This window comes from Meles meles, chromosome 15 (genome assembly GCF_922984935.1).
Source record: "Meles meles chromosome 15, mMelMel3.1 paternal haplotype, whole genome shotgun sequence".
NCBI classification, from domain to species: Eukaryota; Metazoa; Chordata; class Mammalia; order Carnivora; family Mustelidae; genus Meles; species Meles meles.
This window is the reverse complement of record NC_060080.1, coordinates 54,335,881-54,349,889: the sequence shown is the minus strand read 5'-3', so window position 1 is coordinate 54,349,889 and position 14,009 is coordinate 54,335,881. Positions and strand designations below refer to the sequence as shown.

Genomic DNA, 14,009 nt, shown 5'->3' with positions numbered 1-14,009 from the left:
CAGGCTTTCTAATGAGTCCATCTCACACTGAACTTGCCACAGAACATCCATGTGTGGAGGACACCACACTGGCATCAGTGAGGACAACATGCGGACAAGAGTGTCACCTGAAAGGGGCTGTTGGCAGGAACAAACTGTAGTGACTCTGGTACTCAGGGACCTTTACAACCAGGATGCTGTAGGACAACCTAAAATTAATGGACAGCCAACTTTGAATCTCACAAATTAAGAATGTATTAGCTGGGGCACCTGGGTGGCTCAGTGGGTTAAGCCTCTGCCTTTGGCTCAGGTCATGATCCCAGGGTCCTGGGATTGAGCCCCGCATCAGGCTCTCTGCTCAGCGGGGAGCTTGCTTCCCCCCCACCCCCCGCCTGCCTCTCCGCCTACTTGTGATCTCTGTCAAATAAATAAAATCTTAAAACAAAACAAAACAAAAAAAACCAACCAGAATGCATTAGCTAAGAATCACGGGGTCATTTGCCCTTTAGGTATAATGAATCTAGAATTCTCCATGACTATTCTGGCAATTCTAAGACCTCACCGTATTTACCTCTGTTTTGGAACACATAAAGCTGAGTGATAGAGGCAAAAATGAACTCCTAAAGGCCCCCCCAAGGGTGTACTAGAGCTATGAGTTCCACAATACACCTTATTAGGCTCTGGTTTTTAAATTATTGGATGCTTCTAAAACACTCAGTATACTGCAGAAAATAAAGCACATGAAAAACATGCCGAGCTTTCATCCTAATAGGTATAAACAATCTTTTTAATCTTACACAAACAGAGGTAGACTAATAAGTGAGTGGAAGGAAAGAACTGTAACTCTATCCAAAAAGCATTTCTCTAATTGTTTACAAGCTCCATTTTTTATTCCATATTTTCAACTGTACATTCATACTTCATTTTCAAAAATCTCTTGAAATATGAAAAGGAAAATATGGCTACATGACAGCATTAGGAGAAATACATGAGAAAACACATACATGAACCTTGGAATTTGAGCCAATAAATCATGTAGTAAGAAGTTCAAAAATGTGGCCTTTCAATCTTGCAAATGATCTCTTGTACACATGCTAACCAAAAAGGAGAATAATGAATTTATCTTATTACACACATACTTCTGGGGAAGGGATCTGCTGGTTAAATGACCTGTAATCTGGCAACCTGTCTGTATATAATGACAAGATTAGTTTATAGCTCCAGGATGTTTAAACTAATAAAGTTCCGACATCATTTCTTTGCTTACATCATTTTGTAAAATGCAGGACACCTATTTGCCTTCAGATTCATGAGAGAAACTTAACTCTCATTTCTTTTCCTCATCCAAAAAAGTTAACAATTTCTTTTTCTTAAATGCCACTCCAATGAAAAACAGGCCTCTAATTTTTTAGGGAAATTATTTCTTGGCGTTTAGTAAGTACTCAGTAAATACTTCTAGCCAATTGAGGAGAATTTAAAGATAACTGCTTAATAAAAGTAAATCTGGATTTTATGCCAAAATGTGGCCCATGGAAAAAATGACCCACGCTGTGTGGCAGCCCCAGGCTTTGCTGCAACACAGAGACAGAGATGAGGGACTGGCCTCAGTTCTCCGGGAAGGCAAAACAGCACAGCTATTCATTCAAACTACCCTGGCTCATAACTCTGTCTCCTGCAGAACACAGCAAGTGCTGTAAGCACTCGGATAGAGATTTTCGCTTGCTGTTTATAAAAGGATCCTGTAAAAGGAGTCTTTGTTCTATAATTAACAGATTGCCAGATACTACAGAGACTTTAGCATACATGCTGTCTTGTTACTCACCCATCTTCAATAGCCTTCTTTTGCAACTATCCATTTACTTACGCAAAGCTGTTGATCACTGTATACACTAGAAATTCGCTAGAAACAACACATTCTCACAAAAAATTTTAAAAGACTTGTTAAGGTATATGACATCAGAAAAAGTAGATCCTTTGTTTTAATCTAATAATTCTTTCAAAAAACAACTGGCAAGTTGGAGTGGAGACATGAAACTCTTGATTATATTTATCCAATCATCTTCTCTTTTAAAAAGCAATAGTAATGAAGTAACTTCTAGCATCAGAAAAGTTTACTAACAACTAAACACTGGCTACATTCTTAGTGCAATACAATCTTTAACACATCTACAAACATTTATATACTTCAAACATTGGCAAATTGCTCAAAATGCAATTCTCAGTAAGTTTTGGTAATTTATTCACAGTTCAAGGTTAGAGTTATTGGACTTACAAGACATGAGGAAGAAATGATCCAATGGCTCGGTAAACTACACATTTATCTTATAGAACAGAAAACTGAAACAAAGCAAATATTCTAAAACCTCCTGCTCACAATCAGTATAATTTAAACAAATACCAAAAGTAAACAAATACCAAATACCAATAAGCAAAAAAGAAAGAAAGAGAGGGAAAAAGGAGAAAAAGACACCAAAAAAAACAAACCAAAAGTCAACCACAGAACATTTAAAAAGCTAACAGGATCATTTCTGTATTCATTCTGAGTACCGTAAGAAAGGTAATTAAAGAAATTCCTAAAACATTCTCATTAGCTGTTATTTATGGTAGATTCCTTAACAGTGATACCAAGCTATTACAGACTTACAAGTTAATACAGCATAACTTTACAATCTTGCTAGTCAACTATGATTTTCTTTTAACCCTGAAAATTATTGGTTCAAAGCAAATGTTATCATTAGTCCTATCGGTTGTCATGTCATAGATCTGAAGATATGGTTAAACTCATCAAGCTATGGAAATGCTGATATATTAATAATCCTTAAATATTGCGAGAAAAAACAGATGTGTTAATTCTAAACTTGAGATTCTAACATGAAGAACACAGAAAGTGATCTGAAGTATGTTTTCATGAAGAAGACACTCTATCCGGTAGTCTGGTAGATAAAACTCACTGACTATGTGGACATAAGGCTAAAATACCTTCCTTTACCATTCCCTTCCATTTCTTTGGCCTTCACAACTTCCGTGTGAGCTATGATTTCTTTTTCAACAAACACTTTTCAATAACATTGTGCTTTTTAGAAACTTAAGTTGTCACATACTATAGTTAACTTTAGTCTTTCCCTTTTATTGCTGTAGTATATCCTAAGTTTTTAGGCAGATAAAACACTGACTCCAAAGGACTTCTTAAAATATATTTGTTAAAGCAAACATTTCAGCTGGTCTTCCTTCTTTGAAGACAATATAAGTAAGTGCCAAATAAACATTACCAAGAAGCTAAAAAAGGTGGGAAGTGGGGGAAAGGAGGCTCCTTTTTCTCCTGTCCTCATGATTAGCTTAGGCCAAAAGATCTATAGTCAGAAGGCTAAGATGACATCATCTTAGAAACAACTTGTCACAAAACTAAGAAAATCTGTGTTAGCTCTCTTAACCCTCAGCCCCACCTGCAGGCGGCCCTGCGTACGCCCCCTGGAGTAGTACGCATGCTTGCTTTCTCCCTTGTGCATTTCGCCTTTGCCGCTCCTTGCCGCACCACAGACAAGTGGTGGTCCACACAGCCTGCGGCAACAGTGCACTCTACAAAATGCACCTTCCCTCTTTTGAACATTATACACCCCTAAACTTGGACCATTATTTAACAACCCAGCTCACCTCCACTTTTCCACTCCCTTCACCTTGTGCCCACAATGATCTTGGTCTTCATCAGTGATAAATCTGCCTGGGGACAAGCAGACTCTGCTTTCAACATGATGTCCTTTCCAGGTCCTGGCACAGTGACCTGCCCATAGTAGGAGGCTGGCACAATTAGAGCACACTAAAAACAGTGAGCATTCATTTCCTCTTCCCACTCATTCCTATGGCACAGGGAATTTAAAAAAGACAGAAGAGCCAACTGACTGCAAAGGAACCATCATTTGCTGAGCCATGTGTGAGATGCTACCCATGATCCCAGCCTAAAAAGGGCTCAGGGCTGAGGTAAGGAACATATGTGAATGAATTTAAACTCTAAATGTACTACAAGAAAGAACTTTTTATATAAGGACTCCTTTTGTGGAATACCTTTCTTGAAAAAATCAGATTCTCTTACCTATTAATATTACATTGGTTCTAAGTAGGCATGCACACTTATTAGTGATTTGCCTTATTAGAGTATCCTTTTTTGTGTACGTAATTAACACATAAAAGCATTTAAAAATCACTACATGAAATAAAGTAAGAACCAAGAAGGGACAAAAAAGAGAAACCATGTTTATTTGGAAAATATCACTTCTTTTTTCTTTAATATCAGCTTTTGATATCCAGTTCAGAACTTATCCTAGCTTGAAGTGTGTGTGTGTATGTGTGTATGTGTGTGTGTGTGAGAGAGAGAGAGAGAGAGAGAAAAAGAAAGAGAGAGACAGACAGACAGACATAGAGGAAGAGAAAAAGAGAAATTGAAAACCAGTGACTGATTTCACATATTTGTTCACTTAGAATGCTGACTTAAACTTCAGATCATTAAGAAATGTTACAAATCCATACAAATCAGACATAAAATGCTAATTTAACACAAGAAATGACACTATACACATACTAAAACTAGCAGGCCTAAACAAAATCATCTCAGAAACAATTAAAATAGATAAATATAGCTACAGTGACAACATACATATGATGTAAATAGTAACCTTATTTTATTTTTAAAAACAACCAGGTTTCTAGTCTCCATCTAGGACAGTCCTTCCAAAGTACCTCAAAATATGCTAAGTTTTTCTAACCCTAACACACAAGCAGAATTCTGTGCTCCCCTTGCAGCAATAGCTATTAGAAATCTTAACCTCATTGAGAAATTCAAACACAGAAAAAAGAAAAAGCCTGAATTTACTTAACTATGCTAAATATCTTACCTTCACAATTTAAAGGCAAAAACTTTAAAAAGAGAAGGACTTCACCAAAACACAAACACACTGCTCTATAACCCCCAAGATTTGGCCAAAAAGCCCCATAAAGAAATGATTACTCACAACACGTTGGGTGTCAAACTAATACTCTACTCTATTTTAATCTAAATTGTTAAATTCCGTTTCTGACATAAACCAGCTGAAGGCACCTTGATACCACTTTACTTATTTGTATCTTCTTCATTCCTAAATGATTTCAGGGGTGGAACACAGACAGTAGAGAAGTATACCTAAGAAATAATACTATATCTGATGCAATCCTTCACTAGCATCGGTGTAAAACATAGAGCTTTCTCTAAACCTAGCTCAGCACATACATTTATAATCAAATGATTAGTCAAAAGACTTGCAAATCTTCCAAACTACAAAGAACTTCCAACTGGCAGGCTGGTATGAGTTTTATGTAACAAGGCAGTAAAAAGTTAAAATTCACTGCAAGCAATTTTTCCTCAGGACAAAAATTAGAGAACTCTGCATATATTAGTACTGATTTAATCTCAGACATATGACAGCAACTTTGTGTTGTGATTTCCAAGAACAAGTCATTAAAAAAACAAAAACAAAAACACAAGAAACAAAAAACTACAGATACAAGGAAATAAAAAACAGTTTTAGAAGATGGGAAAACTAGGAATAGGACACCCCACCTGGAGGTCCCCCAACTTCACACAGAAAATCATGTTGTCAATTGTCCTAAGCAGCTCAAAATTAAAGTTTCTGCTATAAAATTGTGCAAATACTTGCTGTTAAGAGTGGAGAAAACCAATGTACTACCATACTCTAGCTTCCTACCTTAACTCTAACTCGACCTCCAGATAACAAGCAAGAGGTCAGAGACACTCAGGTTAACCTAACTTACATAGAAACCCCACTAAGAAAAGCTTTCAGTTTTTAAGTTCTACAAGTGTGATTTAAAAACAAAACACAAATTTCAAAACAAATCACAGCATCTTCTCTTAATTCGTAAACTTAACAAAACCTTAATCAAATGTCTAAGCATTTGCATACATTGCCACTGTCTTTAGATATTCCAATTAAATGTACTACACTTTCTTTGGGCTGAATGAAGAGAAGCACGGTAAAACAAAGGCCAATTATTCTAAAAACACACAATCCTCCCAGATTGAAGTGCAGGGCCCAGAAATTCAACACCCAGCATCCTTGAAAGAAAATGAGAGCTGAATCTCTTTGTGATAACAATTCCAATATAAATTCCATTATTTAAACTCCCCCACAAATTACTGGAAAAATATGAGGTAATTTCACAAAAATCACAAATTGAGTGGAATAATTATAACCGATATATAAATAAGGATTTACTAAAAAAGGCTTCAGAGAGTGATATTTTAAATCAAGGTGTTAAATACAAAAGGTGTCTTCTGTTGCTCAACCGCCCAGAGTTGCAGATGCTCCTTATTCTACAGTTACAGATTTGGCAAGATTCCGGGGGAAATCAACCTGCAAAGAAAACAATATGTGAAAGACTGTACAGATTGGGCGGGGGGTAAGGAAGGGAGAAACAGCTACTCTAAGCAAATTACTTTTGCATACAGAACCAGAAAACAACCTGTTCTTCAACCATCTTAATTACAGACAATAAAAAACTACAATTAGAAAACAAAGCCAAATAATGCATCTTAAAAATCCTGGAATGAGGAAAAAGCATCCTGAAGGAGCCGGCTCAGCAGAGAAAGCACTCTGTGGTCCTCTGCAAAAGACGCAGCCCACTCGGAGGGTAATGGGCCTCAGGCAGCTAATGTGGGATTTGTCAGCAGCTTCCATGCATCTTTCTGGCAGTAGCCCACCCTGGTGCTACATCAGCCCAGACCCCCCGACAGTAGTGGTTCCTTGCAATTCCTACCCTGGCGGATGGCACAGTGGCCTCCCTAATGGCTATGTAAGCCCTAAGCCTAATTCTCCCTGTTAAATCCTTTCTTACTAGAAATGCCAGTCAGTAGTGATTTAGAGGAGTTGTGTGTGAGAGCAGGATGTCGGGCTGTCATGACTGGGGTAGCGGGGATACTAAATCCTGCAATGTGTGGGGGCGTCCCAAAGAACTGCCAGCCACCCCGAAGGAAAGAGAAGACACCTGGGGATTCCCCAAGGAGGTAATCTCCAATCACAGAGGTAGGCTCCAAGGTTCCTTCAGGTTCTATGGGTAAAAAAAGGTCATGACGTAATCTCCGAACTGGGCCATGCAAATGTGACAGGTGACAGATAAATACCTGAGGGATTTCTCCAATGCTGTAGCTAAAAATTTCGAAGGAAAGCTATGAATGAACCAGGTAGAAAGCGAGCTCAAGAGTTCCCCGGGACCCGTCACTCACGTCATAGCCTCTCAGCACAGCAAGGTGGAAAGCCAGCAGCTGCAAGGGGATCACACTGAGGATGCCCTGCAAGCAGTCCACTGAGTGGGGCACCTTGATTGTTCTATTTGTGTTCTTAATGGTCTCGGTATCTTCCTTATCACAAATCACCACTGGGCGTCCCTGGCAAAGAAAAACACACACACACACACACACACACACACACACACACAAAATCGCTGGTAAGCAAAGGCAGAGCTGTTGCACACGAACGTGCAGATTCTGCACTGCCCACATGCACGTGGCCTCATTGACTCACAATCCTACGTGGTAACTCAGATTGATCTGACTTGCAGCCAAGGAAACGGAAACTGTGGGATTCAATAATTTATTCAAACTCACACAAACTGAGAAATACCGAGCTCAGTTAACAGCCAGTAATATCTTTGGGGCTTTATATAAAAGCCGAGTGATCTGGAGAAAACTCAGTTAAACACAACACCTGTAATAGTAACATAAAACCTAGTTTCTCCTGAAATATACTTTCAAGAATATTATCTTGAAAGGGAGAAGCACACACTGAGAGAGGACAGGATCGGGAGACTAGGACCTCAGTTTTGGTCTTGGTTCTGTTTATTATGAGATCAGGAGCTGGGTGCTATCAAAACTCTTGAGTATCTCAGTTTCTTCACATGTAAACCTCCATATGTTCTGTAAGCCACCTACTGGGCACTGGTTTATCACTTTCAAATCATAAAATTCAAATAAGCTTTAGCGACCCAACTCTTAGTTGGTGCCCTCCCAGGAGCCCCTAACTTACCTGCCTGGCAACCACCTGCTGAAGAGCGTTCTGACACTTGGCGTAAGTGTGATCTCTCATGATGATCATGATAACCGGCATCAACTTATCCACCAATGCCAGAGGGCCATGTTTCAATTCGCCAGCAAGGATGCCTTCAGAGTGCATGTAAGTGATTTCCTTGATTTTCTAACAGGAAAGAACTAGATTAGTCTACAGTCTGTTTTTCAAAAACCCATTCTTATGCAAATATTACATAAAACATCTGCTGTCTGAAGTCACTATTTAGCCAAAAGTATAAAAGGACCACTGACCTGTAAACATAGGTGAATAGATCATTATTTCTAAACTATCAAGTAACTGGAAGTTTATTTATTAAGTAACTAGAAGTTCTTAAGAACTAGAAGTTCTAAACCCACAAAAACTTGAGGCTTTCAGGTGATCATGAATATATTCCTATTACTCTGTAACTGTTTTTACTTGCCTCGTGTTTACTTCCATGAAATCTCACACGTAGAGAACTTAATCTCTTATTTACTCACATGTAGGCAACAAATTAATCCAAGTAGTTAACTAACTTGCTAAATCCAAATCAAGGTGGTAAAAATGTATTTTTCTTGATATTCACTTTTTTTTAAGTCTTTTTTTTTTTTAAGATTTTATTTATTTATCTGACAGAGAGAGAGAGATCACAAGTAGGCAGGGAGGCAGGCGGGGGGGGGGGGGAGAAGGCTCCCCACTAAGCAGAGAGTCCAATGTGGGGCTCGATCCCAGGACCCTGATACCATGACCTGAACCGAAGGCAGAGGCTTAACCCACTGAGCCACCCAGGTGCCCCAATATTCACTTTTGAATTAAAGTATTATGTTACCCTTTCTCAAGATAACAAATCCGAGTGCATAAATACAGAGACATTTTCAAAAGTCCTATCTATTTCATTTGATCTAAGAGTATGTATGACTGTATGCCAGGTCCATAGGTCCTCAGACCATAACTGTAAGTGAGAAGACTTACCAGTGCCCCTTCAAGACAAGTAGCATAATGATAGCCACGTCCCATTATCAAGACTGACTTCTGGTGATAAAGTTCTGTTGCCAGTTTCTGAATTTCATCATCCATGCTCAGTACCTCCTTAATCAAATCTGTTAAGAAGTAATATTAACAAAGTCTACGAAAAAAGGGTAATAAACTGAACAATATAATAACAATAATATATGGGAAGCAATTAACAAAAGACCAGGGTTTCTTTTCTTTTTTTTTTTTAAGATTTTTTAATTTATTTGACAGACAGAGATCACAGGTAGGCAGAGAGGCAGGCTCCCTACTCAGCAGAGAGCCCCATGCAAGGCTCGATCCCAGGACCCTGGGATGGTGACCCGAGCTGAAGGCAGAGGCTCTAACCCACTAAGCCACCCAGGCGCCCCCAAAGACCAGTGTTTCTATTCAGTGAAAGATTTTTAAAAACAAAGGTGCCAAAGAAGAAGGATCTTTTTGACTAAATAGCTACACAAGCCACAGACAGCTTCAAGGATGAGAAAACGCTTCACCCATTAGCCACGCCCGCAGATAACAAACATCCACTGTGAGATCTTCATACCAGGCAGTCGCTTCAGTCCAAGCATGATCTCTTTGCGTCTCTCTTGCATGGAGATCCTGTCATCGCACATCATGAGGGCAAACATGACAAGGGATACAAATTGGCTGGTGTAAGCCTGAAACACCACAGAAAAGCAGAATTGGTTGCAGTTGCATTTTAAGAAGTTGGATTTTTTAATTAAAATAAAGAATTCCCTCCCATTGGTTTTATAAATATGTATTGTCTATTAAAAAAAAAGAAAAGAAAACAACAACAACAAAAAAAACTGTTAGGGAGCCTGGGTGGCTCAGTTGGTTAGGTGACTGCCGTGGGCTCAGGTCATCATCCTGGAGTCCCAGAACTGAGTCTGGAATCAGGTTCCCAGCTCAGCAGGAAGTCTACTTCTCCATCTGACCCTCTCCCTTCTCACTCTCTCTCAAATAAATAAATAAAATATTGAACAAAAAACAAAACAGTGTTAATAGCAAACTGAATCAGTACTTGGGAAATCTATCACTAGCCTTTTTTGAATTTGAACAATGACTTAACCTTTATTTCCAAATACAAAACTAAAGTTCCTTATAACATACCAGATGCTTACCAAATCCCTAATACCCTCAGAAAGGATCAGAAACATGCAAAGTAAGGTGAGAAGAGTGTAAATCTGCACGTGCATAACCAGACTAGGTTCTTTTTATGTAAATCAAAAGCAAAGCCCTGAAGGACTTTCCCTGAGGTACTTGCACTGGTTTTGTTGGTTTTTTTTTTTAATTGTTCTTTGGTTTTTTTTTCACCTTTGCCCATTGCTTATTCTTCACTCCCACCTTTTCTTCTCCAGTTTGACTTAAAAAAATTTTTTTTAAGCTCAACTGTAGAAAAGTGGGTAGAAATAAGAAAAACCTTTTTTTTTTTTTTAAAGATTTTATTTATTTGACAGACAGAAATCACAAGTAGGCAGAGAGGCAGGCAGGGGGGTGGGGAGACAGGCGAGCAGAGAGCCTGATGCAGGGCTCGATCCCAGGACCCTGGGACCATGACCAGAGCTGAAGGCAGAGGCTTTAACCCACGGAGTCACCCAGGTGCCCCAGAAAAATCATTTTTAAAAAGATTTTATTTATTTATTTGACAGAGACAAACAGCCAGAGAGAGAACAAGAGCAAGGGGAGTGGGAGAGGGAGAAGCAGGCGTCCCACCGAGTAGGGAGCCCGATGCGGGGCTTGATCCCAGAACCCTGAGATCATGACCTAAGCCACCCAGGCACCCCTAATCATCATTCTTAAATGTAAAATTACATTTTAATAACATGATATTAATAGCATTTGTGAATACCTCCTACTAATCTTTACTGCCCCCCTTCTTTCTTTAAATGGTTAAGAAAATTAATCGGTAGATATACTCATAACTTGCCATATTCTTAATTTAATCACAAGCACTTTCCCAAGGAAGAATGCCTTCTCTCTTACCCACTAAACCAGGGTGGTTTTTCCTCTCTTTAGGTGTCAGATGGCCCATCTGTTACAGGTACATTTACAAGATTTTCATGAGAATTAAACGAGACCAATGCAAAACATTCAGTGTGATGCCTAACACGCAGGCTCAAAACAAACTTTTACTGATGAAAGCTTAAACTAAGAGACATCTATTTTCCTAGGCTAGAGAACTGTGAATGTTTTAAAATGTGCAGTCAATGACCAAGACTATTTTCATTCCCATTAGCTGTATGAGACTGTGAGATGAGTGTTCTGCCACAATTTCTGCAATACTTAAAATTATCTTTTTAATAAGTTTTTACCATTTGGTTGTTAGACAATGGTCTCTTGCTATCACTTTATCATACATATCTTAAATCTGAAAAGACCGTTTTCATGTTCATTAGCCAATTATGTTTTCTCTTTTAAGAATTAACTATATGTTCTTTACTTATTTCTGGACCTGGGAGTTTTGGGGGGTTTTGTTTGTTTTTTGTTGGTGCTAAGAATATCTTCACTGTTAGTTTCAAATACTTTTTCCCAGTTTGGATTAACCCTTTTATAATGGTGTTTATTAACTTATCAAGTTTTATTTTTTTAACTTTGAGTAGTACTTTTAAGCCTAATTCTTCCATCCTAACATCAGTTAAGTATGATTAAATTTTCTTCATTCTATTGTTTTCATTGTCCCTTTTTGACTTCTAGTCCATCTGAAATTGATTTTAGTGCAAAGTGTTAACTTGTGTTTTTACTCTTATAAATAGCCAATTTTCCCTCCATTTCACCCATACTTTGTCTACTGGCTTGTGACATTTCCTGCAGTCTCTGGTCTCTGCAGCCACCCGGGCGCACCCCCCCCCCTTTTTAAGATTTATTTATGTGTGTGTGAGAAAGAGCACATGGGAGGGTAGGGGCAGAGAGAGAGGAGAAAATCTCAAGCAGACTTTCTGCTGAGTGGAGCCCAAAGAGGGGCTCCATCTCAGGACCCTGAGATCATGACCTGAGCTGAGATCAAGAGTCAGATGCTTAGGGGCGTCTGGGTGGCTCAGTCGTTAAGCATCTGCCTTCGGCTCAGGTCATGATCCCAGGGTCCTGGGATCGAGCCCCGCATTGGGCTCCCTCTCCCACTCCCCCTGCTTGTATTCCCTCTCTCACTGTGTCTTTCTCTGTGAAATAAATAAATAAAATCTAAAAAAAAAGAGTCAGTGTTTAACTGACAGAGCCACCAAGGCACCTCTGTACTAAGATTTTTAATAGTAGTTCTGGTATCTTTTTAATTCATTGGTCATTTAAAGAAACTAAATTTTATATTTTAGGCATTTAAGTTTCTTATTTATATTTTTATTCTTAAATCACTAGGACTGTTGTGGTGTAGCTGGCTAGAGTATTATGTATAATTTTAACATTAAGAAATTTATTCTGAGTTTTCTTGTAGATTATAGGCTGAATTTCCATGACTCATCTCAGGATAAGGGATCACTTCATCAATGACTATTTTCCTGTCATAATGTGGATAATGAGCCTCCTGTATAATAAAATCACAATCTGCTAAAGCTCCTGATAGTTAAATGAAACTTCCCAATAGTTAAATGAGACTCCTTACTTCTTGCTGAGCCTCCAAGTGGCCAGCTGCTCATACATTCCTCCACAGTCACCTGTCCCTGTGCTACGATGGGGTCCACCAGCAGGCTTCCCCACAGCACTGGCATGGATTTGCAGTCCTCTGCCTTCAGGCTAATGGGCACATCTGTATTCTAAATTCCAGGCCCTTCTGGTCTACTTTTTCCTACTGACGCTTACTTTTAAATAAACTAATTAATCACAAAACATATGATCAGGATGGGGGAGAGACCCATTATCTGGGACCCCTGGCATACCTAAACTGTTTCCAGCTCAAACCAATCAGATGAGTTCCAGTTCCTCCAGTCCATGACTAAAACTATTATTCTACAGAGTAATGTTTCCTTATTTGGAGTTAAGACATCTTGACCCTGATTCGTAGGTATAAATATTAAACAGAATAGCTTTAACGCACACATTTTTCCACTGCATTCCCATTAAAGCTTAATTTCTAATTTCATGTTTTTCATTTCACCAACAGACACCAGAAAACCACTTATGAGAAAAGTAAGTTACACCTCATGTTTAGAATTTACTGAGGTTTGAAAGAATTTACCAGGAAAAAGTTGACTCTGAACTTTTAAACTTGGTTTTACTTTATATTTGGCCAAAAGCTGTATCAGTTTATTTTTAAAAATCAACAAAAGTCAGTACTGTGGTTAAATTTTAAACACCTGCACTAACATAAAAAACTGCTAAATCTGCACATTTACGCCCATCAATTCCTACAGAAATATCAAATTGTCTACAGTCTGATATTATGAGAAACTCGGTAATCTCTCTCTCTTTAACCCTGACAGTTTTTCAGGCAAAGTTGGAAATTTATAATCAAGATTATAGAATTCCTGGGCTAGGTCCATCACAGGGCCAGGGATGAGGACCAATGATGAACTTCTTTGATCACCTACTAACATAAAAACTTCTATTTACCATTCAGAAATGCTCTACGACTAAACACTGCAAAACTTTTTTAACTCCAAGCCCAGAATGTCTAAGGCAGTTGAAGAAAACAAAACTACTTTAAAGTCCAAGAAAAATTAAAGTAAGACTGTCATACTTACTAAAATTTTTAAGGGAGCCATTTTTTTAAAGACATTAATTAAAATATATACTATGAAAAGATGCTTTTTTTTTCTTATACAAGGTGTAACCACTGGGGGAAACTGAGTGAGAAGTACATGGACTTCTCTACTATCTTTCCAACTTCTATAAACCCTAGAGATACTTCAAAATAAAAAGATTAAAAAAAAAAAAAAAAAGACCTGCAAAAAAGAGAACAACTGCTAGAAATAACACCATAAAAAAGTCTCAAAAACATCA

The 14,009-nt window shown here is 38.4% G+C and overlaps 1 protein-coding gene across 1 annotated transcript in view; it reads right to left on the bottom strand.

Annotated features, from left to right (window-relative positions):
- Positions 1-838: 838 nt before the first annotated feature.
- Positions 839-14,009, bottom strand: part of GFPT1 (glutamine--fructose-6-phosphate transaminase 1) — a 59,189-nt gene continuing 46,018 nt past the window's right edge. Inside the window, exons 15-19 of the mRNA XM_045978984.1 lie at positions 9,622-9,736; positions 9,039-9,166; positions 8,046-8,213; positions 7,247-7,408; positions 839-6,377 (exon numbers count right to left, since the gene is read on the bottom strand). Coding sequence (XP_045834940.1) covers positions 6,333-6,377; positions 7,247-7,408; positions 8,046-8,213; positions 9,039-9,166; positions 9,622-9,736 — 618 coding nt within the window. The 3' untranslated portion in view covers positions 839-6,332. The remainder of the gene's footprint in view (positions 6,378-7,246; positions 7,409-8,045; positions 8,214-9,038; positions 9,167-9,621; positions 9,737-14,009) is intronic.